The sequence below is a fragment of the Triturus cristatus genome, chromosome 4_2 (genome assembly GCF_964204655.1).
Source record: "Triturus cristatus chromosome 4_2, aTriCri1.1, whole genome shotgun sequence".
Taxonomy (NCBI): domain Eukaryota; kingdom Metazoa; phylum Chordata; class Amphibia; order Caudata; family Salamandridae; genus Triturus; species Triturus cristatus.
In genome coordinates this window covers 856,805,487-856,830,371 of record NC_140586.1, presented here as the reverse complement: position 1 = coordinate 856,830,371, position 24,885 = coordinate 856,805,487, and the positions used below count along the sequence as shown (strand labels likewise).

At 47.6% G+C, this 24,885-nt stretch overlaps 1 protein-coding gene across 2 annotated transcripts in view; it reads left to right on the top strand.

The window, feature by feature from the left end:
• Positions 1 to 13,060, top strand: part of LOC146835259 (uncharacterized) — a 214,217-nt gene extending 201,157 nt beyond the window's left edge. The window contains exons 3-5 of one of the 2 annotated variants that reach the window (XR_014960700.1): positions 10,188 to 10,287; positions 10,596 to 10,781; positions 10,964 to 11,095. Coding sequence is in view for 1 of the 2 variants with exons in the window: in XM_085602844.1 (XP_085458970.1) it covers positions 10,188 to 10,287; positions 10,596 to 10,781; positions 10,964 to 11,427 (750 nt within the window). In the remaining variant the exon portion in view is untranslated. Of the gene's footprint in view, positions 1 to 10,187; positions 10,288 to 10,595; positions 10,782 to 10,963 lie in introns of both variants that reach the window. The other variant, XM_085602844.1, reaches the window with a different exon arrangement.
• Positions 13,061 to 24,885: the final 11,825 nt, after the last annotated feature.

The window sequence follows — 24,885 nt, the reverse complement described above, 5'->3', positions numbered from 1 at the left end:
TATTGGCTATGCCAATGCTTGTAATAATTGGCGATGAGTGCTACAGGAACCTCAACAAAAGCTGCTTTTTAACCAGCTATAAATTCCATTGGGTTGAAAAGGGAGTTCTCTTGTTCTTGTAGAGTATGTGTCAGGCATTGGGAAGAAGAAAAATATCTATGTGGTATATCTTTGCATTGCAAGAAGTTTCTGAAGATAACTGCAACTCCCCCTCCAATTCTCCCTTCACAGTCGTAGCTAATGATTTGAGTGACTCTGAGGAAGTAGATGGTCTATTATTGTTTGAGAGCTATCTTTGAACCACGCTTCAGCAAGGAATAGAATATCAAGGTTCTAGTGTGAGATTAAGTCAGCAATTTCCAATCTGTGTCACTGCAGAGAGTCCCTTATGTCGCATGCCCCACAGGCCCGAGGATACCATTTTGGTCTAGGGAGTGTCAACTGGTTTCTGTCTGAATAGAAGTAATGTTACTGTTTCCCAAGGTTTTTGTCTGGTCCTAAACAACAAAGAAGTCAGTTTATTTGGTCAAGGTACAACGACCGGGATGTGCTGTAGTTTTGATGTTACTAGGGGACAAAGTGTTATTGCCTTCCAGTAGGCTGTTCAATGTCTCCCTATGGCAGATAGGGTCGAAGTTTGTTAGGATTTGATAGTCGATTACTCTTAGGTCATGAGTACCATGTATTATAAGACATTCTCTGAGACGATGAAGACTTTGAAAAGGCAGATAACCAGACGCTTCGGTGGATCGTAATATCCTCTATATGAGTTGAGATCTAGCTTATATTCAAGAGGATTTTGGTCTGCCACATTTAGCAAGCGCTGATAATCATTATGCTTCATTCTTTTAATGAGGTTCAATAGTGACCTTGATCTGTAGAGCTGATCCCACACCAATGCTTGCTGTTCTTTTTCTTGACTTTGTCTGGGTCATGATCTCCCTTTTCAGTAGACAGGAGCTCAGGACAGCGGGAGATGTGTTTCTCATAGTGACGGGCTGTGCTTGTTTGGACATCTTCATCTGCCCAATGTTATATGCTTGGTTTAAAGGTGTAATGGGAGTGGTGTCTGCTACAGTTTTGGAGTTGAAGGCTGTCCAGGGTGAGAGGGGTTGGTGAGTTGACGGGCTTTGTGATGTCGGTGTTGGGGACAGGAAGGTGCCATGATTCTTATGTGGTGTTATATGGTAAAGGGAGCCTCTGCGTTTGATTCAGGGAACATTAATGGGGAGGAGGAGAAAGAAAGGGGATCATTTGCTGTCAGATCAGAGGAGAAGTTGAGATGGTTTAGAAAGATATTGGGGGCATATTATGGTGGAAGGTGGTAGGTTGTGTCTTAAGCATGTGATTGAGGTAGGACTGTAGATCGTTGTATGGACTGTGCGATATTAGGTATGCGTGTTCACTTGTGTGTTTTGGGACGGATATGGCATAAAAAGAGCAGAGTTTATCAGGTGTGTTTTCATACTGCATGGAAAGTTTTGTTTGAATAGTTGACAGATACGGAGAGGGGTAGATGGTACAGGGAGGCCAGGAAGGCAACATCTAATACAAGAATGAACGGATGGTATTCTCATACAGTGGAGACATAGATTGAGCATTACCAAAGAAGGCCCTGAGTGGGCTGGTTAAATATGTGGAGTGTCCTGATTCCATTCGAGGGGTCTTGGTAAGGATTATGTTGTTATTCTGGCTTCTGAGACAAAGTAGTGCGTGATCTCACGAACAGTAGAGGAGTGATGAGAGGAAGGAATTGCTTGGAGTTATGTGTGTAGATTAGACAAGGTCATAGCAGTTACATAGAATTATATAAGGAGGTTTGCTCTATATGGGGAGGTGAGGATACCCTCTTTACAGCATTGAGAAGTGTTTGAATATGTGCTCGAATACTGTCGGATGTACATCGATGGATTGATTCATGATCCTACCACTGTTGTACATGGAGATGGTTATTGAATCATCCATCAGAGAAGAAGGAGCTATTTTAAGTTTCCCTCCATACAGGATGTTTGAGGCTCAGGAAAGGTGTTAGACAAAACCATGGTATTTTGGGTGAATTTGAGGTCCGCCTTGATTTTCCGATGTCCTCCAGTATGGTATCGATCCACGTTGAATGTCTCAGGAAATTATTGAAGAGTCTTGTGTTTGACATGGTTTTGCGGCTGCTTTGGAAAGGTCTGGAGGATAGAGTATCTTGAATGAGTTGTCCCTGACTTTTACATGCTTTTTCACCATGGTTGTTTCTTAGGCCATTGACTTTGAAGTTGTGTTTCAGAATCAGTGTTCGAAGGCTTCTCTGTTGTCCTCTGCATCTGTCTGAAATTAGCTTTGTTGCTGTGTTAGCAGGGTCGGGTAAAAGGCTCCTGGTTGTCCCATGCCTTCTTTTGCTGTCTGGTTCCTGGATGCATGTTTTTTAGAGGGATCTGTACCTGATAGTGACCCCTGGCAGCAGAGTTCACAGAGCACCTCCTTTCTTATTGGGCATCTTCAAAATGGATATTCAAAGTTCAAGATTATGATTATTCAGAATTCCCATGCATAATAATAGAAGATGATACCTGAGGGTCAATTGTATGTAGTGTGGTTTTTCAGGCCTTTTTTGGAGTAAGACACTTGTTCTTGTGTGGATTAGTAAGACTTGCGGACACTCAAAGGTGAATGTGGTGTTACAAGCCACTTTCCTGCCATGTTGCCTCTTCACTTCACTGCAAGCACTTGGCAGGGCTACCATTAACTGAGCAAATACTTAGCGTCCACAGTGTATGGGTGGCAGGTGAGGACTATGACATGTCCAGTCAAGCAAAAGTTTACCACATTCCTGAAAAATGCAAAAATATAAATGATCCTTCAATTTTTTTGCCAGGTTTAACAGTTCTTTCGGTGGTCCACTTTGGTAGAAGTTTTGTAACTCCGTAACTCGCAGTCTGAAAAAATATAATAAAGATATTTCTCCTCATTGCGGCTCTTTCTGGTAGGGCGTAGCATTTTGACACATTCTCAGGTTTAATAAATCTGGGAATGCATTAAAATCCATGGATGGATGCGATGGCTCGCACATGGGATGCATTCCCAGTGCAGAGTAGTTGCAAGGCAGCGACTTGTGCTGCCCTGCGCATAGCTGCTAAGGTTTCAGATTGATGATGTGTGAAATTGTCATAATTTCAGTGTAAATATGAGTGCCATTCAGCGACTGTGAGTGACACTTTCTCGTGAGCAAAATCAAGCAATGCATAGCTGCCAAGTTTTCTGATTCCTTAAGTGTGCCATTTCTGTGTTTTCATTGTGTTTATGTGTGACATGTGATTGCTTTATGTGTGATACTTTGAGTGATATTTGATGGTGAGTGTAATCAAGCAGTATTGTCCATTTAATTAGTGCATGTCCGTAGCACCACCCTGTACACACACTGAACATAAATGCAGCTCAGCTAAGTTGTGTTGATGTGACTTTGATGTATTGACTGTAGTGTGGGATATACCAGCTCCTCCACATTAATGCAATTCTCAAGGCTGTTTTAAAATGTGTTTACATTTCATTGACACTAATAAGGCATGTGATCTCATGCAGTGACAACGTTCTAAACAAGCATTTAATGTAGCCAACTGACACAGTTAATGGGTATTCAATTGGACTTCAAAGTCAGAACTGGCAGAAAATGTAACTCACTTAAGAGAAGGCCACTTGGCAACCACTGCCTCGCCTGCAAAACACAAACCCTGCAAAAATATAAATAGTGTTTTTCACTCAATAGCATTTCCCGGCTGCAGGCGGAGGAATTTGAGATATGTAATTTTTTTTCATTTACTTGTATTGGGCCTGCAAACATCAATGTAATGTATTGGATTTAGTTTGCCACACATGCACTACAGTCAGCAAATGTTTAGCCACCCCATCTACTGGGCCCCAATACTCTCACCAGGAGCTGCATGATTGTTCTGGCCTGATCAGGTAAGAGCACCTTTTCTCAGGTGCTTACGCAAGCTTGCCTATGTGTCAGCAGAGCTCTTACAGCGGTTTTGACCATCGGAGCTGGCTGCCACTCGGTGTCACTGTCAGGTAGCTAATTGAAAATAGTAGCGCCAACTACAACAAGACAGGGAATTAGAGATATCCAGCTTAGCTTCATCTTGTTTATGTGACAAATTACCGCTCATACGGTAATGCAGGAACTTAACTTAATTGTGTTACCCTAACGCGACATGTGTGCCACTTGCCAGGAATGCCGTGGGTTACTCCAGATTTACCAAACCATGCAGGGCCACGCAAGGTGGCTTTGTGTTGCTTGGTAAATCTGACTTAAGTATTATGTTGCCCTTGTAACACCATGCAATACTATGATAAAGCTGGCCCTATTATTTATCCTTATCATGTAGGAAAGGAAGTATGTTTTATGCTGTGATATCTCCTCGTTGTTTCCTCTTTATAAGTGTCCTGCAGGACACTTAAAAAGAGGAAAATGCCTCTGGGGATTGTATTGTGCAGGAAGCTGCCCCTTACTGCACAAAAACAATCCTGCCTGCAGTATGACACATTCCCGCCCTCTCCTTTCACCCGGCGCGGCAAGTTGTCTTGCTGTGTTGCATGAAAGATTGATAAACCACACAGGAACCTCGATGTCGACACCAAGCATTTCAATAAATGGCTCGTTGACTGCGCCAACTACACTGCTCTCACCAGAAATAAGACCTACAGAAACAACAAACAACTCAGCTGGTACACAAACGACCTTGGAAAATCCAGGCGCCACTGCAAAAACGTGAGAGAAAATGGAGTCTCGACAAAAACACTACCATAAGACCCACACACAAAGCCGCCTCAACCTCTACCACCAACAACTACAAGACGCAAAGAAAAAGGCCCTAAGTCTCAGACTCGAAGCCAGCTCCAACAATGAGAAAGAACTCTTCACCATCGTCAAGGAGTTCTCCATTCCCGCGGCTCCCAACAACGACATCATCTAATCCCATGCACTCTGCAGTGACCTCTCAAACCTCGTCGAACAGAAGATTGCCAAGATCTACGGCACATTCAACCCACAGCATACCGATGCGAACTCCCCTAACCAGCTGGACACATCCTGGTGGCTATGCAACTGAAAGCCCCTCTCGAACGAAGAAAACATCGCCCTGATGAATACCACAGGATCCCTCTCAGACCCATGCCCCCACTTCATATACAACCTTGGAAGAACAACCATCTCCCCCGCGCTCACCGCTATCATCAACGCCTCCATCCAAGCACAGTTCGCCCCTTTGTATTATGGTGAATGCAGTTCAGAATTAGCGCTTACTTGAATATTAGTAGTAGTAAATCACCAAAGTTGGTGCAGGTAGTGCTATTCATCTCTAGACAAGTGTTTCAGTATTTTTATTTTTCATCAGTAAAGATCAAAAACAAATTTTATCTGGGGTTGCTGAGAATGCTGCCACAGGACTCTCAGGTCCTAGTACCTCTCACAGGTGGATCTCAAAAAGCTTGTCAGCTCACTGGCTCAAGGGAGCCTTTTTAATGAGAAGGGGGATGAGAACACACTGCCTCACATCCAAGCACAGTTCGCCCTTCCATAACCATTGGCACCTTCCTGTCTTGCTGGAAAAATTTAGAAGTCAATGCCTTATTGAAGAAACAGTGGACTCCAACATACTCTGCAGCTACAGACCCATCAAGCTCCTGCCTTTTCCAGCTGAAGTCATGGAGAAAGCCATCAGTTCTCAGCTCACAGCCCCCTAGAACTCCATCAACTCCTAAACAGCTCTTAATCAGGCTTTCAAACCAACCACAGAACAGAAACAGCCCTCATTCCGGACACCGATGACATCAGAAGCATCCTCGACCAAGAGAAGAGAAACAGCCGCACTCTTCCTCCTCGACTCTCCCCATTTTTCTATATGCTCTCCCGCAAGTCACTCATCAGAAAGCTTCAGCACTTGAATATCTGCGGAGCAGCCCTCAAGTGGATATCCTGCTACCTCACGGACAGAGCTCAATGAGTTAGATTTCTCACTACACCTCAGAACCCAAGAAACTCCTCTGTGGAGTCCTTCAAGGATCGTCGCTCAGCCCAACACTCTTCAACGTCTACATGATGCCCCTCGCGGACATCATCAGAGCCCATGGCATCAACATAGTATCCTACACTGATGACACACAGCACATCCTCTCCCTTACCGACTCAACTAGCACCACCAAAGAAAACTTTGCCAACTGCATGAGCAACGTTGCTGCTTGGATGAAAAACAACTGTCTACAGCTCAACACAGACATAAGCAAATTCCTAATCTTTGGCAACAACCACTCCCCTGGGATGCTTCTTAATGACCCTCTGAAATTTGGCCCTGCACCTACCCCAGTGGACCATGCTGGACACCAACCTCTCCATGAGCAGAGAGATCAACGCAGTCTTCTCATCATTCTTCCACATCCTGCGAATGCTAAGCAAGATTTTCAAGTGGATCCCACTGAGCACCAGAGGAATGGTTCCCCAGGCTCTTTTCACAAGTAGACTTGATTACGGAAACGCTCTCTACAACGGAATCCCATCCCATGTCCTATATCCACTCCAAACCACCCAGAACACCACCATACTCATCCCACAAAATAACCACATCTCTCCACACCTCAACAATCTCCACTGGCTCCCAGTCCAGGAATGATGTAAGTTCAAGCTACTCACCCACGCCTACAAAGCTCTCCACAACACTGGTCCAGCTTACCTCAACCACTGCCTCAACTGCTACCAACGCACCAGACGCCTTCGATCTGCATTCCAGGCAAGAGCACACCCCCTCACATAAAAAAACAGAGGTGGAGAATGCTCCTTCTCATACCTCACATCCAAGACTTGGAATGACCTCCTGAAACACCTCAGAACCTGACTTCCGAAGGAACCTCATACATAGCTCTTCCAAATCCAACAGGCATGATCTCCTCCTTCCCACTCAGGCATGCCCTACTCAGCGCTTGGATACCCTCACAGGTGGTTAGACACGCTACACAAACTGCTGGCCTCAAAAGTGACAGGTCTGGCCGCAAACTGCTGGCCGCAATAACTCTGGTTTTAAAAAGGGGTGACATGTAGGGCTAGTCCCAAAAGTGACAGGTCTGGCTGCAAAAACAGAGGTATGTGTGTATGTATGTGTTTAAAAGTGCGTAGAAAAGTGCGTGCCTGTAGGAGGGAAATGTCTGGGCATGTTTAAAACTGGGGGTTGCAGACAGCTGGTGGTTGAACAGCTGTGGAGCAGTCCTGAGGCCCCAGCCCAGGGCATGTGAAGGCTCGGGCATGTAGGTGTCAAAGTGGTAAAGGGTAACAGGCGTGATCTGAGGGAGGACGAGTGGAAAACCCAGCCCAGGTCCCTCACAAACCTTCCTTTGGGCAATTCTCAAAAAATAGGCTAATACAAGCCCTGTTATAAAATAACAAACCAAAGCCACCCAGGAGCTTTGGGGATGTGTGAATTACATCCTGCCAGGTGTCATGTAGAACCAAAGCTGTCCCCCCGACAACCTGAAACAGGGTGACAACTGGCAGGATGTAATTAACACATCCCCAAAGCTCCTGGCCACAAAAGTGGCATTCCTTGCCGCAAAAAGTGACAGGCCTGGTCATAAAAAGGGTTACATGTATGGCTGGTCCCAAAAGTGACAGGTCTGGCAGGAAAAACTCTGGCCTTAAAAAATGACTGGTGTTGGGGCTTGGGCGTGGAGATAGAGCCTGATCCATGGACCCCTCCTCCCCAGGAGAAGGGCCAAACAGCTTTATCACCTGAGGGCCATTATAAAAGTGTCAAGAAGGTGTAGAGAGTTTTGCGATGGCCACCCAAGCACTGGTGTCTAACCCTACTCTTCCCGGGATAGGTCCTGAGTTTGAGTACCAGATGTCAAAATAATAAAAGTGTTGTACTGTTTATACTGTACAAGAATAGAAAAGGTTCCCACCCCAAAGACCACCATGACATTGTTCTAAACCCCCCACAAGCCATAAAGGGTTGTGGGGTCTTCAAATTAGCATACCGGGACAAATATAAAAAGGCCCCTTAAGGATTCCTGCCCAAACACCCATTCAAAAACCCCTGGGGAGCGACCTGCCTGTATTGTATTGCTGTACCTTAAGGATTCCTGCCCAAGCAACCATTCAAAAACCCATTGGGGAGCAACTTGCCTGGATTGTTCTGCTGCAGCGAGCCACCCCAGGAACTTAAGGCAAGAATGGACCTGAGCCACTTATCCCAGATTGACGCCGCCTGCTACACTGTAATGGAGGTAAATAAGGGATGGCGCAATGCTGTATGTTTACGGGTTATTTAAAGTATTAGGGGTGTACATTCAGGGGTAACAAAGCTGTAGTTTAAAAAAAAAAAAGCTAAATATTACTACGTGTTAGGGTTTGTAAGCTGCTCTAATTAATCTTTAAGGCATTGTGATATGTTTAAGGTCAATAATGTTAGAGGCTTTGAGGCGTTTGTACTGCAAGGTTACCATAGGGCCTTTAAATAAAATACAAGGCATACATGTCAAAATAAATAATGCATTGTTGTACTCACCAAGCCGTTGTTATTTGAGGGTCAGAAGCAGTGGGATGTATCCTTGTAGGAGATCCTTCAGGGGGGTTCCTTCGGTATGCGTGGCCAGGATGGTGGGTGTCAGTTGGTTTCAGTGTTGTTGGGCGCTTGGGCCATGAGTGTACCAGCTTTAAAAAAAAAAAAGAAATTAGCCCCCGAGCCCTCTGGTGGCTGGGGCTGCTCGGGGGTTCAGGGGCTGGCTCCGTGGTCCTGTGTGCGCAGGGTCTGTGGGCTCCGTTTTGTTAAAAATTAGCCCCCGAGTCCGCTTGTGGCTGACGCTGCTCGGGTGTGTCTGGGGCAGGACTCCATGGTCGTGCTTCTCCGTTGTAGGGTCCTGGGTGCTCTGGGGCTGAGGGCTCCGTTTTGTTAAAAAAAATAACCCCGAGCCCGCTTGCAGCTGGCGCTGCTCGGGGTTGTCTGGGGCGGGCTCCAGGGGTCAGCGGGGCTCTGTGGCCCGATTGCCACGTTTTAATTTTTTTTTAAATAACCCCCCGAGCCCGCTTGCGGCTGGCGCTGCCCGGGGTTGTCTGGGGCGGGCTCCAGGGGTCAGCGGGGCTCTGTGGCCCGATTGCCGCGTTTAAAAAAATAAATAAATAACCCCGAGCCCGCTTGTGGCTGGCGCTGCTCGGGGGTTCAGGGGCTGGCTCCAGGGGTCAGCGGGGCTCTGTGACCCGATTGCCACGTTAAAAATAAATAAATAAATAACCCCCGAGCCTGCTTGCGGCTGGCGCTGCTCGGGGGTGTATGGGGCGGGCTCCAGGGGTCAGCGGGGCTCGGTGGCCCGATTGCTGCGTTTTAAAAATAAATAAATAAATAACCCCCGAGCCCGCTTGCGGCAGGCGCTGCTCGGGGGTTCAGGGGCTGGCTCTGTGGTCGTGCTTCTCCGTTGGAGGGTCCTGGGTCATTTACCTTGAGCCCACGTGGATACCTAGGGCATCGGCGGCATGGCGGCTGGGAGCTTCTCCTACTGGGGCTGATGTGCAAGACCCTCCCCTTCAGTGATGTCACCAGCCAGTCATTGAAGGGGCGGGGCCTTGCACATCAGGTGTGTGTGTGTGTGTTTTTATTTATTTAATGCGTTTTTATATAGCGTGGACTTTACCCGAAGGTGTCAGAGCGCTTCACAATAGGAACAGTAATGATACATGTGGAGAAAAGTTACAAGTGAGCATGTTACAAAAGCAAACGTTACGTTACATGAGGCAATAGTGACAATTGTGCAAGTATCAAGAGAAAACAAAATACAAAAGGTAGCAAATGATATGTTACAAAAGGAAAAAGTGACGTGTGCAGGTTACAAAAGCATACAAAGTACACGTCGAGGTAAAACAATTGCAATAAATGGCACACTCAAAACACTAAAACAAACGTTACGTTACATGAGGCAGTGGTAGCCAATGTATGCTAAGGCTAGCCCCAATGACCTAGCTATTAAAGTACCGGCTTCTGCGCTGCAAGGCATCCATTTTTGAATATATGTTTTAGCGCACCACATGCAATGCTTTTTTTAAATGTGGGTTGTTGCACCCTCCTAACAGCCTTTTTAAATGCCTACATGAATTGTTTGAAATTGTAATACATTGTTTAAGAAAGGCGTTTTTAAAACAGTTGTTTTTTTATTTAATACAGATGCAAGAACCTGCAAAAACAGACGTTATCTATGTACCCCAGGCGCTGGACACCCCTGAAATAACTAGCAACGCCCGAGAATGGACAGACCCACAGACAGGTATATATATTTAGAGTTGTGTAGTTCTACGTAGTTTTGTACACAAATCTCTCAGAAGTTCTGTTTTTTCTAATGGGGTTCTCATGTATGTATGATTTTACAGCTTATGATCCCGACCTACAACAAGTTCTTGAAGATCTTATGGTATACCTCGATGCTCAAGGAGCTATGAACAATGTGCAAAACACTACCGTTAATAAACTGTCTAAGATGCTGGGAGATGTGGTAGGCCAAAGTCCTGACCATGGGGTGTATAGGGGGACTCCGCAGAAAGATGGCTAAGGCCGGGTATTATTTTTTCTTTACAGGGGCCCCTGTGTTATGCACGGACGTCGCCGAGGTACAAGAGGCTGCGCAACGTTCAAAAGAAAGACCTTTGAAGAGGAAAGCTTTAACCTGTAAAGAGGGACCTGCGCCAAAGAAAGGAGCTGGGAAAAGTACTTCTAAAGGGAGTAAAGCGTCAAAGAAAGGAGCTGGAAAAAGACCTCTAGCAGGTGTGTTTTTTACAAAAGGGTGTGAGAAGTACTAGAGGTGTTACAGACTCTCAACCAGCGGGGTCCAGCGGCTTGTAACAACGCCTGTATAAAAAGATGGCTGTGTAGAAAATTAGGATGGTGGTGATTGTACATGATGTTTTATGTTCTCTCTAATATATATTTTTCTCTTTATATTCTAGAAGCGTCACAGAAACATGCTGAAGAGAGGTCTGTCCATCCATTAAGGGACATAACAGCAACCGTCCAGAACAACAGATCCGCCGCAAAAGGCGTGAGTAGGCGTGTACGCCAGGAGAAACTCTCTACGTACTACACCCCTTTCAACACGATGAACAATCCTATAGAAAAATCTATTCTGCACAGGGGTGGGGTCAACACTGTAGGCATGTTTACAAACCCAGATAACACAGGGCAGGGTCTGTGTAAAAACGGTACAGCTGGTCTGAGACCTCTCAGGGTATCAAAAGGGAAATGTGTCTCAAGCATGGCAACCTTTAAGAAGAAACATAGGGACTCAGAGAACCGCCCCTACCCTTTAAAACGTGAGAAGTCCACTAATGTATTCACAGAGCCCCAAACCGAACACTTAAACCTCAAGAAGAAGGAGCAGGTGCCCCCAGAGGTCCAGGCAAGGCCCCCTTAGGCCCTGAGAAGAACCCGAGGAGTCCTGAGCCACAATCTAAACCCTTAGACCTGTCCGTAAAAAGGGGTGCTAAACCCATGAATGATGTCTATACACCCCTGATCTCCAAGGAGGTGGTAGTTGTACCGCAGGGTGTAGAAGAGATGGTGCCGCCACAACCCCCTAAAACAGCGAGCCTCTCAAGAAAATATCTTAAGATGAAGCAGGGGGTCCCGAAGCTACAGATAGCACCGCCCCTGAACAACCCTATTACACCGCAGGATCCGGTCTGTGTCCTGAAACTCCAGGCAGTTTCAAATAAACTAACGGGTCGTGTAGAGGTGCACGCCCCGGCTCAGACCCCAAAGCAGACTATAAGCGTTCAGGAACAGCCTAGGGTCTCAAAATGTTATAGTACTCAACACTTAGGAGGTCCTTATATCGGGAGCAGCGACGTTCTCAATGCGTTGGGGGGCATGGTAGACAGCGTAGGTAGAACCACAGAAGCGGGGCACACGGGGGCTTCGAACAACGGGGGGTTACAGAGCCCTGGTAACCAGTCACCACACCATAACACAGACATTTCCGCTAGGACACTTGATTACTACGACAGCCCCTCACAATCCTCATACCCTGTGTCCCCTATTACCCCACCGGGAGCATACGACCTTACCAGCCCCACGTCCAGCGTAAGCCCCACATTGCCCACAGCAATATGTGGGGATAACAATACAGCCTTGGACCACTGGGCATTGCCGCTTATTGCACACCCCTGGGGTACTTATCCACTCATGGACACACCAGAGTGTTCGCAATGGGTCCCTATTTCTAAAACACTACAGGCACAGGCTTTAGAGAAAGGGGCTAAGGCTGTTAGCAGGAAAGAGGGTCCTGCGTAGTTGCAGCCATTTATAAGGCCGCGCAAGGGGGCCCCCCCTAATCAGGCGCAAGACGATTCTGTAAACACACATGCGGTATTGGGGGCGCATGTAAAAGAGATGCAGCTGGCGGTTAGAAAACTAAAACGCCAGGCGAATACCGCTAACTTAAAATTGGGGCTGGGGATTACCAGTAACATATTCACGAGGCGGCCCAACAGAAGGTCGTGCAAAGGGTTGATATGTGTAAAAAAGTGATCATCCAGACGTGTCAGGCGGCTGTGGCAGACATATGTGGTATAAGGGCGTGACTATGGCAGCGCCAACCCATAAAGAGTCCCATGGCCTGTGGTGCTCATAAGAGGCCTCCAAAATCAAAATATAGCCGTAAGGTGCAGAGGTTACTGACAAAGTCCTTACGCTTCTTACAACTGCTATAGCAGCGGCCACCTGTTTCCCTAGATCCCCTCAAACAAGACAACCCTGTTTCCCTAGAACCCTTCAAACAAGGTACCATAGTTTCAAGACCAACGCCTGAAACACAGCCTGAAACACATAAATCAACACCACACACCCGCCAATACATAGGTGCAGGAGCTAACATACCGAGGGTCGGCCATTTGAAGGGGTTAGGGGGTAGAGCGTTAAAACTCCAACCCGCGGAACATTCAGAAGGACCTAGGGGTGGATCTGTAGCGGAGGCCTCCATGAACAAGACGTACACCGACACATACCTACCTGTTTAGATAGGCTGGGGCTTGATTCCTAGAAAAGCCTGGGCCCATAAAAAAAAACAAAAGTGGGTTAATAGTGCAAAGCACCGGCGGCTTTTAATACGCAAGCTGAAGAAGGCTAGAATATGCGCTACCCGGAGGTTTACAAGGACCCCAGAGACAGGTCCCGACCTGAACCCCCAAAATGACAAACCAAAGAACAACGTCGTAAGTCACACTCCTGTTGATGAGGGTTCAGAGCCCTTGTTTTTAGAGAGTGTTAGAAGTTACAGTCACAATGTAGAGAGGTTTAACGCCGTAGAACACTATGAGGAGTTTAGATTTGTTAATTTACACCAAATAACATCATCCGATCATGGGATTCTAGCTATACATCAGGCTGGGCAGGAGCTCATAGAAAGGTTGTTACGCAATGTGGGTCCTAAAGACTTTTTCCAACTCCGCTTCCAGGGGCAGGGTTTTGACAGGCCGTTGTTCACCAGGCGGAAGGCCCGAGAGGTGTTTGACGCTGTGCAATTTTTAGAAAACCTCTCCAGGCTTTTACAGAGTAAGGCTGAACTAGTCGCCTATGGCACTTTTAGAGTCATAGCCCTCATTGTACGGGGTCGTGAGGGGGTTGTTTCCAGACCTTTAAAGAGCATACTATACAGTCAGATAATTGGTAAGAAACAACGGTGGCTGCTCAACTTTAACAGCGACGCCTCCAATACATGTCTGGCGGCCAGCATCGTGGGGCTGTTGATGGATCGCAAGACCCCTGACGCTGTCATCATGTCTAGAGCGTCTGAAGCCCACGAGGTTCTTGAAATACCTCCTGACCGCATGGTCGGCTTTGGTGACATAGGTCTTTTTGAGAACTATTTCGCAGTGACGGTGAAAGTTCTTTATCACAACGGCTCCTGGCAATACTTTACAACCGGGGAACGTGTGAGAAACAAGACAGTATATGTCCTTCACAACGAAAATCATTTTTACGGAATCTTGAACCTTAAAGGTGTTCTGGGGGTCACGTATGTGTGCGCCCACTGTGACCATATATACAACAATAGAACATATCACCAGCGTGAAATGCATTGTAAGATGTGTCAGAGGGACGGGTGCATAGAAGACGCTACCCTGAAGGTGAGGTGCGGCACGTGCAGGATGTTTTGTCACTCGCAAGACTGCTTGAGCATACACAAGAAATTTTTTAACTGCATCCCTAAAACGGATTGCCGCGAGTGTGGTCGGTATGTGGCAACAGATCACAAGTGCAAAGGCATGATATGCCCCCGTTGCCATGTCTCTTTCACGGCCGGCACCAACCATCAGTGTTATATGGTTAAAGGTCTCCCCCAGACCAAGACCGAAGACTATATAGTGTTTGATATAGAGTGCACACAAGAGACGGGGGTACACCAGCCTAACTATATTTACGCACACCACCTAACTTCCGACGATAGCTGGGAGTTTGAAGGGCGAACGTGCGTTGGTGATTTTTCTCAGCACTTTCATTCAAACCAAATTCCAAGGGTATCCCATGCTTGCCCACAACTCGAAAGCCTACGACTCCTTCTTTATTCTGCAAAACATGATTCGTGAAAAGATACAAGTTGAACTCATAACACAGGGTTCTAAACTGATGCTGTTGACGGTATGCCCTTTACAAAGGCACATAGACACCCTGAATTTCCTACCCATGAAATTGATCAAGCTGCCAAAGACCTTTGGGTTCCCAGGGTGTAAAGGTTATTTTCCAAACTTTTTTAACACCTGGCCTAAACCAGAATTATGTGGGGCCCATGCCTCCTCCTGACAGCTACGGGGTTGAATACATGATGCCTGATGAGAAAGAGAGCTTTATACAATGGTACTCTGAAAACCGTGAAAAGGAGTTTCACTTTCACTTGGTAAAAGGGCGTTGTCTCCATCGTATCAGCTGCTTTGAGCTCACACACCCTTCAGGGATCTGGCCAACACCCAACTGTTACATTTCTCAGGCCATCCCCGCCATTTGACATATGCCTGGCTCTTAGCACCGCTACCTTTCCTTTTCAGAACCTTTTCAACCCTGTACACACGGTTCGGATCATCGGGCACCTTTTGTAACTCTTCCTTGTAAAAAGCCCCAGACACCGTTTCCCCATCGTAGTCCTTTAACCTGTAAATATACAGCCCTTCCTTAAGCTCCACACTTTCCACTATAAATATTTCATCGCTAAAAGTCTGTCTGTAACCCTTCGTGAAGACTCCTTTCAATTTTGAAATCCTTAAGTGATCACCTTTTTTAAAAACAGGCTTCTTCACCTTTGTACGGAAATTACGGCCATACACATTTCTCCAAACAGTTAACGAATCACTATTTGTTACATCTTTGGGTGCCCTTTTGATGGTCCTATGATAACTGGCATTATATACAGCTAAAAAAGCCTGTAGAACATCCACGTATCTGTAGGTGTTGTGGGCCGTAAAATACCTCCACATCTTAGACTTTAAAGTTCTATTAAACCGTTCTACAACAGCTGCTTTTACCTCCGTGTGTGTTACAAAATGTTGAACATTGTGCTGTTTTAATAAGTTCTGAAATGCCTTGTTTAAGAATTCTTTTCCGGCGTCTGTTTGTAGTTTTTGAGGAATACGCCCCTTATCGAAGATGGCTTTAAAAGCGTTTGTGACGCTAGCCCCACTTTTATCACGCAGCGCCTCTGCGTAGGCGTATTTGGACAACACCTCTATGACGGTTAATATATAACAAGAGCCGTTGTTATGTTTTGCTATATCTTGAAGACTTATTATGTCCGCTTGCCATCGATAATCTATTTGCGCATTAACGATTGTCTGGCGTCTCGTAAAACGTCTTCTAGCCGGTTTATGGAGTGAATACGCCTCCTCGCCTGATAACCACGTCTTCACAGCTTCTATGCTTACCGACTCCTTTTCATCCTCAGCCCTTCTATATAGAGCTTCGGCGCTCCCCAAGCTGCCAACTCCCCTAGTATCATAATAAAGTTTTCTTAACAGGACCCCCCTGCATGTTATCAGCCGTTACACACCATGCAATGAATGACGCTTGTTTTGTGTAAGGACATTTTATTTTAAAAAAAATAAAGAATATTAGCAAAATCGTAGACAATGGGTTTCATATCTTTTCACATTATGCATAGTAAGTACGGCTTAACACAGAGCCACCCTTTTGGTTTAACATTCTACTAGTTTGTTCTAAATACACGCTATCATGTAACGTTACATAAGACCTTGTTTAAAACAGTCTTCGGGGGGCCAAAGACCCTGCTTGTCTATTTTTTTTATACAGATTACACATACGCCTTGCTATGAGTCTTTCTATCATACTTCTATTGAAAGCAGTGTCCATCCCCTGCATAACGGTTAGTTTTAAGCTCGGGTCAAAGGCGTATCGGATCTCATTGAGTGCCAATGTCAAGATCCTCAACATATCAGGGTGGACATATTTCTTTTCATTGTACAACCAGTACACAACCCTTAGCAATTTTTACACCTTGTACGGGTCTAACAAAGTACAAATATATCGTATTGTTCTTGTTCTGTATGATTCACACAAGCATTCGTGCGGCGCCTGTTGAGGATCGCTGATTTGATGACCGTGACAAAGGCTGTAATAGTCACGTTTGACACAGTTTAGTACCACCGACGCGGCGAAAGCCTTAACGGCCTGCCTGTCGTCGTAGGTCAATCCTTGCTCCTCCTTTTCACACGCGTCAGATCCGCATACACACTTATCGCAGCCATCACGGTTTTGACATGTGAAACTTTCAGCTTGTTTTGAACACCATAGACAATTGAAAATTACATTGCTCGCTTTTGCAGACCGCCACTCTGCCGCAGGCCTTTTTGGGGTTTCTCTCTAGGTTCAAAAGACGAAAGAATGACAATACGTTAGTAGAAGAAATAAAATACATAATTTTTGTAACTACCTGCTCATAACATTTTCCTACTAACCTCTGCATTTTCACCGCCCTCTGAAATCTTGCAAATCGCTAATGTCCTGCGAGGCCCCATCATCTTCGGCGCTTGTCCCAGGCTGTTGCAGAACAACCTTCTCAGCAGCCGTATTCTCCTGAAGGTTCATGTCTTCATAGATGGATGTGTTAGGAGGTGCTACAGCTTCTTCATCTTCCTCCATGTCCACTGAACTGAGGCCAGCAAGCACACGGCCACTACACGAGCCCTCACTTAATCGGGGCCATCCGGCATACGTAATCCTTGAGACTAAGTTCTTCCAGAGGCCTACACATGCCGTTGCCAAAACCAGTAACGTCGCAGCCCATATCCTTAGGTGTTTCTTGTTGAGCATTCTCGTCCATTACCAGGGGTGTTAAGCTGCGGTAATATCTATTGATAGTGGCCTGGGAGCCATCCAACACTGGTCTTTTCACGAACGGGCTGTATCTCTTCATTTTCACTGTGGGCACCTTTTCGTATTCGAACGTCTGCTTGCTGCACACGGCTCTTGCTACAGGCTTATATGTATTCTAAGAAACCACAACCCCTAAAAGAGGCGTACACCTCTACAACACAACACAGACACATGGCCTCAGGACTGCTCCACAGCTGTTCAACCACCAGCTGTCTGCAACCCCCAGTTTTAAACATGCCCAGACATTTCTCTCCTACAGGCACGCACTTTTCTATGCACTTTTAAACACATACATACACACATACCTCTGTTTTTGCAGCCAGACCTGTCAACTTTGGGACAAGCCCTACATGTCACCCCTTTTTAAAACCAGAGTTATTGCGGCCAGCAGTTTGCGGCCAGACCTGTCACTTTTGAGACCAGCAGTTTGCGGCCAGACCTGTCATTTTTGCGGCCAGCAGTTTGCGGCCAGACCTGTCACTTTTGCGGCCAGGGTTTTAGCGGTGATGGGTGGTGTCCCACCCCACTACTCTTAAGGAAGGTGTAACCGACAAAGACAGGGGCAGATCCCAGCATTTTTCAAAGAGGTCTATCAAAACAGTTGTATTTCCAATGTTTGAATGATGTAATAGCTATCAAAACTCTGCACAGGACACACTGTAGTGGAAATATCAACATCATTTTCAGAGAATAGGGTTTGCATAGATCATTTCACACAACAAGCACAATTTAATTTTTTATACTTCAAACTACAGGATAATATACAAGCTCACATGCAAACCTGCCATGTCAGCCAACATCACTTAAATCCTGCAGCAGGGAAGCCCATGTATGTAAGGGGAAACCCAAAACCACATGTCCCAGAATGCAGGGAGCTGTTGGCAGCGACAGGCAGGATGTTGTGGTGTCAATCAGGATGTGGGATCAATTGGAATCTGTGCTTTGAAACCAGACCAAACATTTGCTTTTCACTACATTTGTACAGAAAATCCTCTATTGCTAGTTTCATGGACATCAGGGGCCGTATTATGAAAGTGACCCGGCAGCACACTGGGAGTGTGCACCTGCTTATGTGCCCATGGGGCACTTTGGTATTACAGAAAGGACAGCAGATGCCTGTGCGGCCATTTCTGTACAGACAGCGCTGGTGCACATATAGTACCAGAACTATCACCACAGGGTGTCCAATGCAAATGAGGGAATCCATTTTCCTCTGCACCTTGCCGTATCATAGATGCAGGCGCAGATGCAAATCAGCTGTCAGGAGGCACACTGACAGTGCGCCCCCTGATGGCAGCCCTCTGGAGGGGGAAAACGGGGTCTTAAGGACCCCCGGACCTCTCCTAGCAGGCAGGTGCAGTCATTCACTGCACCCACCTGCAGGGGGATCTCTTTACCCTTGTAAAAGTGCAGGCAGGTTGCCATCGGCACTGTGAAACACGGAGCAGCTGCTTCAAAGTCGGTCCGTTTATCACTTGAATGTGCTGCCCCCAGGGCAGCACGACTTCACGGTACACCTGGGGGCAGCACATTCAATGTAATAGGGCGCAGTTTATCTGTTTTAAGGTGTGTCATGGCGCACACAGGGAAAGTGCGCCCTCTGTGTAATAGGGCCCCAGGATTCTCATGTACGTCGCACAACGTGATCATCCCTCTGAATTCCTTCTTCTCAATATCAAAGTTCAGGAGATTTCCTGTAATTTGAGTGGGATTTGGTTTGGTGGCATCCTGTTTGGGATTAAGTGCTGTGAGATCCATTTATGGTGAGGCATCTCAGTATTCTGAAGTCAAGAATAGCGCATACTCAGAAGGTGACACTTTGAAAGCCCAGCAGGATCTGTTCCTCTTTGCAATCAAGAGGATGAGTGGAATTGATACTGGTTTCTCTGGTGGGGTCAAGGTAAAATGCACAGCCTAGTCTGAAGCAGCCATTCAACAACACAGTTTGCTCTGGGCTTTGTAGTTTTGCTTCACGTAATCTTTGTTATTAAAATATCAGATTACAATTGTACAGTTTTGTGTCTGTGTATGTGTGCGTGTGCACGGGCGCAAGAGTGTAGGGAGATAACGGGGGAGTGGTAGCCCATGACAAAGCTGACAAACAGTCGCCATTTGTGTGACTGACACCTTCGGTCTGTCCTGGCTTTTTTAGCGACGATCACTTTGCATTCAAGGCGGTTTCATTGCCACTTCCGTACCACTTCGAAAGCATTACATTGCACAGATATGGTCATTTCTGATAAGTTATCTTATTTCATGGACAAAACCGCTTTGTTCAATTTGTAATGAAGTGCCTCTCATAGTGTCACACAAGAACAAACCAAGGGGCAGATTTTTTTTGATAAACAAGTTTTATTAGGTTTTGTAAAAACACAATAAGAAACGTTGAGCCTGACAAACCACCACTGTACAAGCGCACGGAGTGAGATCACTCCCCTCCCGTCCCCACCCAAAGCCCCACCCCCTGCCCCTACCCCCCAAAACACCCAATCAGAATACATTGCCCAACCATTTCCCCCATACTCTACGATATTTCTTGGGGCAGCCCCTCGTCTGGTAGAGAGTCCGTTCCTGGGCCGCACACCAGTCCACACCAGCACTCCATTTGGCCAAGGTAGGCGGTTGCGGTTGTTTCCATGCCGCTGCAATATCCCGTTTTGCCACCATTAACGCGGTCATAAGGAACAGCTTCTCTGCGCGGGTGCCCTGTAGACCATCAGTGATGCCCAGCAGGGCGTGTCTAGGATTATGTGGCACTTCCCAGCCCAACACCTCTGTGAGATCAGCCTCTATGCCCCTCCAGTAATCCCCAAGATCCGGGCAGGACCACACCATATGGATGAAGTCGGCCGGATCAAAACCACAGCGGGGGCAAGATGCATCAGCTGAGAGGCCCGCACGGCGTAGACGCGCCGGTGTGAGGTATGCCGTGTGGAGATAGTATATTTGAATCAGCCGTAGCTTGGCGGAGGCCGTCACCAGTCGGGGGGCCATAAGGGCGTCCTGCCAGTCCACCTCGTCCAGGGGTCCCACCCACCCCTCCCATCTTCCCCTCAAGCCGTCCTGAACCGCGGGGGTATTGTTAATAAGAGAACGGTGTATACGGGAAATGCCCCCCCTCCCTAGGTTACCCAGCAGGACCTGAGCCTCCGGGGGACTATGGTCTGGCAACCGAACATCCAGAGGAGTATAGGTGCGTATGGCGTGGCGCAGCTGGAGGTACTTGTAAAATTGTGATGAGTGAAGGGAGAAGCGTGCCTGCAGCTCCGCGTATGAGCACATGCGCCCTCCCCGCCAGACGTCTCCCAGCTGGGAGATGCCGAGCAGGTCCCATGATCGAAAACCCTCCAGGGCAGCAACGTCCCGTAACCACGTCCCATGCCAAAGGGGAGTGGCGCGAGTCAGCCGGCCGGTCCACCGGGTGTGACGAAGCGCCGCCCGCCAGGCCAAGAAGATCGCTCTAGTGATTCCGGGGCAGGAAGCGGGGATGGGAGCACCATACAGGCGATCCAAAATGCAGGGGAAACCCAAGGCAGCTAGTTCCACCCTGTAGGCCGGGTCGGACCATTCCCCTCCGAACCAATCATGAATGACGAGGAGGCGAGTGGCCAAATAGTAGAGGTAGAGATTGGTCATACCGAGCCCTCCATCGAAGGTGGGTAGGCGACACGTAGACAGGGCCAGCCGTGGTCTCCCACCACCCCAGAGAAATCGAGTCGCCAACCCGTCCATCTCACGGAACCAAGGCCTCGGAAAGGACACGGGGCTGTTTTGTAGCACATACAGGAACCGGGGGAGAATCATCATTTTGTAGAGTGCCACCCTCCCCAGCGGATTGAGCGGGAGCGAGTGCCAGCACGCCAGATCCGCCTTGGCCTTCTTGACCAGGGGGGCCACGTTAAGGGCCCAACTCAGCTCCGGGAGAAGGGAGACCCAAATACCCAGGTATTTGAAAGACAGCCGGCGGAGGGGAATCATGTCCTGCCAGTCAAAGCATTCCCGGGAGGGGTGCAGAGGCACTAGGACCGATTTGTGCGGATTTAAATAGAGGCCAGACGCATGGCCAAAAAGGCCCAGGAGATGGAGTGCACGGGGACCAGATCGTGCCGGATCGCTAAGGTACAACAAAACATCGTCCGCATAAAGGGCGCAAGATCCGGCCACTCCCAGCCCCGAAGATGAGGGTCCGCGCGGACCAGGGCGGCAAGGGGTTCCATAGCAAGGGCAAAGAGGAGGGGCGACAATGGGCACCCCTGCCGGGTCCCCCGGCCGATCCGAAACGGCCGCGACAGCGCCCCATTAACTAGCACTCTGGCACGAGGGCGCACGTAAAGGACCCGCACCATTCCGACAAACTTGGGGCCGAAACCCATATGAGCCAGGACCTCAAATAGATAGGGCCACCCAACCGAGTCAAAAGCCTTCTCGAAGTCGGCGAGTAGGAGCGTGAGATATGGGGATATGCGGTGGCGGTGAGCCAGGGCCACATGAAGGCGACGGAGGCAGTGGCGAGTACCCCGATCCGGCATGAAGCCACATTGGTCCGGGTGCACCAGGCTTGACAAGAAGGGCCGAAGCCTCTGTGCCAGGACCGCCGCGTAGAGTTTGATATCCGTATTAATGAGGGAGATCGGCCGGTAAGCCGACCTATCACAAGAGGGTGGCGTGGACTTGGGCAAAACCACAATCGTGGCCATGTCGGCCTCTGGACGGAAGGAACCGCGTTTAACCGCCTCAGCATACAGGGCACTCAACCGAGGGGTCAGAAGGTCTTTGTAGGCGGCATAAAACTCCTGAGGGAATCCGTCCGGTCCCGGGGTCTTCCCCGCGGATGTGCGCCCTATCGCCTCCCCAATCTCCTCTAGAGAGATGGGCACCTCCAGACTCTCCCAGTCACTGGACCGGAGACAAGGAAGCTTTAAATTATGAGCTGCAAGTAACGAAGCTAGGGATAATTCCGGCGCCCGGGCTCGGTACAACTGTGCGTAATAGTGAGCAAAGGCGTTTGCCATGGCCACGGAGGAGGACTGAAGCTGGCCCTCCGAATCGGTGACAGCTGGGAGAATGCGCGACGCCCCCGGGTAGGTAACCAGCCGGTGTAGCAGAGCACCATTCTTATCACCCCACCCGTAGACCCTCGCCACCGAGGACTGCCAGAGGAGCTTAGCCGCATCCAGCGACCGCTGGCGAATCTCCTCCCGCAAAAGCCGCAGCTGTCTATCTACAGCCGGATCTCCATCCGCGGATAGCGATTGCTCCAGACGTAAACAAAGGGGCAGATTTACAAACATTTTACGCTGGGTTAACATCGCAAAAGTGATGCTAATCAGCACAAAATGTTTCTTTCCTAATTTACTTTCCAGTACAAAACTTGTTTTGTGCTGGAAAGTACCATGGGGCATATCAACAAGGGCTTTATGTCTGCTTTTTTGGCTTTAAAAGCCAAAAAGCAGAGATAAAACTAGCACCCTATCAGCAACAGGGTGCTAACACGCATATTCGCATGTTAGCACCCTTTTACTCTACGCTTCCCCTTGCATCTCTAATGAGATGCAAAGGGGGCGTTCCAGAGTAAAATAATAGGAGAAATGTCGCTAAGCGACATTTCTCCTATTATCAAGGATATCGCTAATCCTGTTAGAGACAAAAAAAAGGTAACATTCAATAACAAATATATGCCCCCATCCCCAGATTATGCACTGTACCAACACTATGTGGACGTCAGCAGGTTATGATGTACTCCGGCTATCTAGATTTCACTGTATGCCTGTTTCGGCCCCTGACTATTCAAAAAGGTTGAGTGCTGTGGGTCTGGGTGGATAGTAACAGGTGCAGGATATATCTGTCAGGTAGGGTGCCTGGAGCCCAGCTATGCTTGGGGCCCGCCACAGGAGCTCGACCCATAGAACTTTGTTTGGCGTGGTTTGCTTTTCCAGTGGGATGCAGTCAGACATTTAATCATCATCACCTTGTGAGACAGTATAATTCTATGAGCCTTGGTCATGTGTCCCATGTTATTGGGTATACATCTCAGTGGCACTAGGCCTGCGTCTTTCATCGACAGGTACCCCAGTACCTTCTGTACATCCCTGACTGACTTGATCCTTCCACAACCCCACCAGATGCACATCAGGGTCTGGTCTCATCCCCGCACCTCCAGCACACATTTTACCTAGTAGCATATATTTGATGTAGTGTGTGCAGTTTTAGACACCACTGGTACAGCTCATGAGCCGGTTCCTCCCAGATTCCTCTCCATTCATACTTCCCTGTAGCCCTTCATAGGCTCTTCTCTCAGTGCTCCTGGAACCTTCAGGCGGGTCTTCTCGGTGTGCAGAGTAGTTGCTCATATGTGCAAGGTCCCTCATGGTAGCTTCTCTGAAATGGAGTAGAATTCCCATTCTTGGAGTTATGATGCTGACTGGTGCTGCATTCTGTCAGCCTCAATAACCTAAATTTCTTTTTCACAATCATCATGCTGCTTAATTTTCCTTCAAGAACATGTCCCACATATGAGACAGTCTCCCCTCTAGCATGTTCGAAAGGTGGTTCCCATCATGGGCAGGAAGAAATTGGGATTGGTGTTCAGAGGTGTATACAGGAAGATAAATGTTGTCAGCCCACCCCTTTTGTGAGGGTGGTGCTCACTTTCTGTGCCATTTCATAAGGGGTAAGCTGTTAGCTGTTTGTCAACTTCCCCATCAGGAGGAAGAAGTAGTGAATTTAGCCTGACTTGCCTATCTGCTGTGACTGCGCAGTGTAACCACTGGTCCAAGGCCCAACTCTCCCGTGCTGCTGCACCTCTCTGCTTCCTCCTCATTTTTCTAAGTACTTTCTCCTGCTTTTGCCTTGTTTTTTTTTACTGCTTTCTCCTTCCTCTCTCCTGTTTTTCTGAGTGCTTTCTCCTGCTTTTGCCTTGTTTTTTTTACTGCTTTCTCCTTCCTCTCTCCTGTTTTTCTGAGTGCTTTCTCCTGCTTTTGCCTTGTTTTTTTTACTGCTTTCTCCTTCCTCTCTCCTGTTTTTCTGAGTGCTTTCTCCTGCTTTTGCCTTGTTTTTTTTACTGCTTTCTCCTTCCTCTCTCCTGTTTTTCTGAGTGCTTTCTCCTGCTTTTGCCTTGTTTTTTTTTACTGCTTTCTCCTTCCTCTCTCCTGTTTTTCTGAGTGCTTTCTCCTGCTTTTGCCTTGTTTTTTTTTACTGCTTTCTCCTTCCTCTCTCCTGTTTTTCTGAGTGCTTTCTCCTGCTTTTGCCTTGTTTTTTTTACTGCTTTCTCCTTCCTCTCTCCTGTTTTTCTGAGTGCTTTCTCCTGCTTTTGCCTTGTTTTTTTTTACTGCTTTCTCCTTCCTCTCTCCTGTTTTTCTGAGTGCTTTCTCCTGGTTTTGCCTCATTTTCACAGCTTTCTCTATGAAGCAGATCGCAACTCCAGTGCCTTGGTACCCTCATGGGTGATTTGCAGCGCTACATAAAGCCTAATTGATTGACTACAACCTTGACC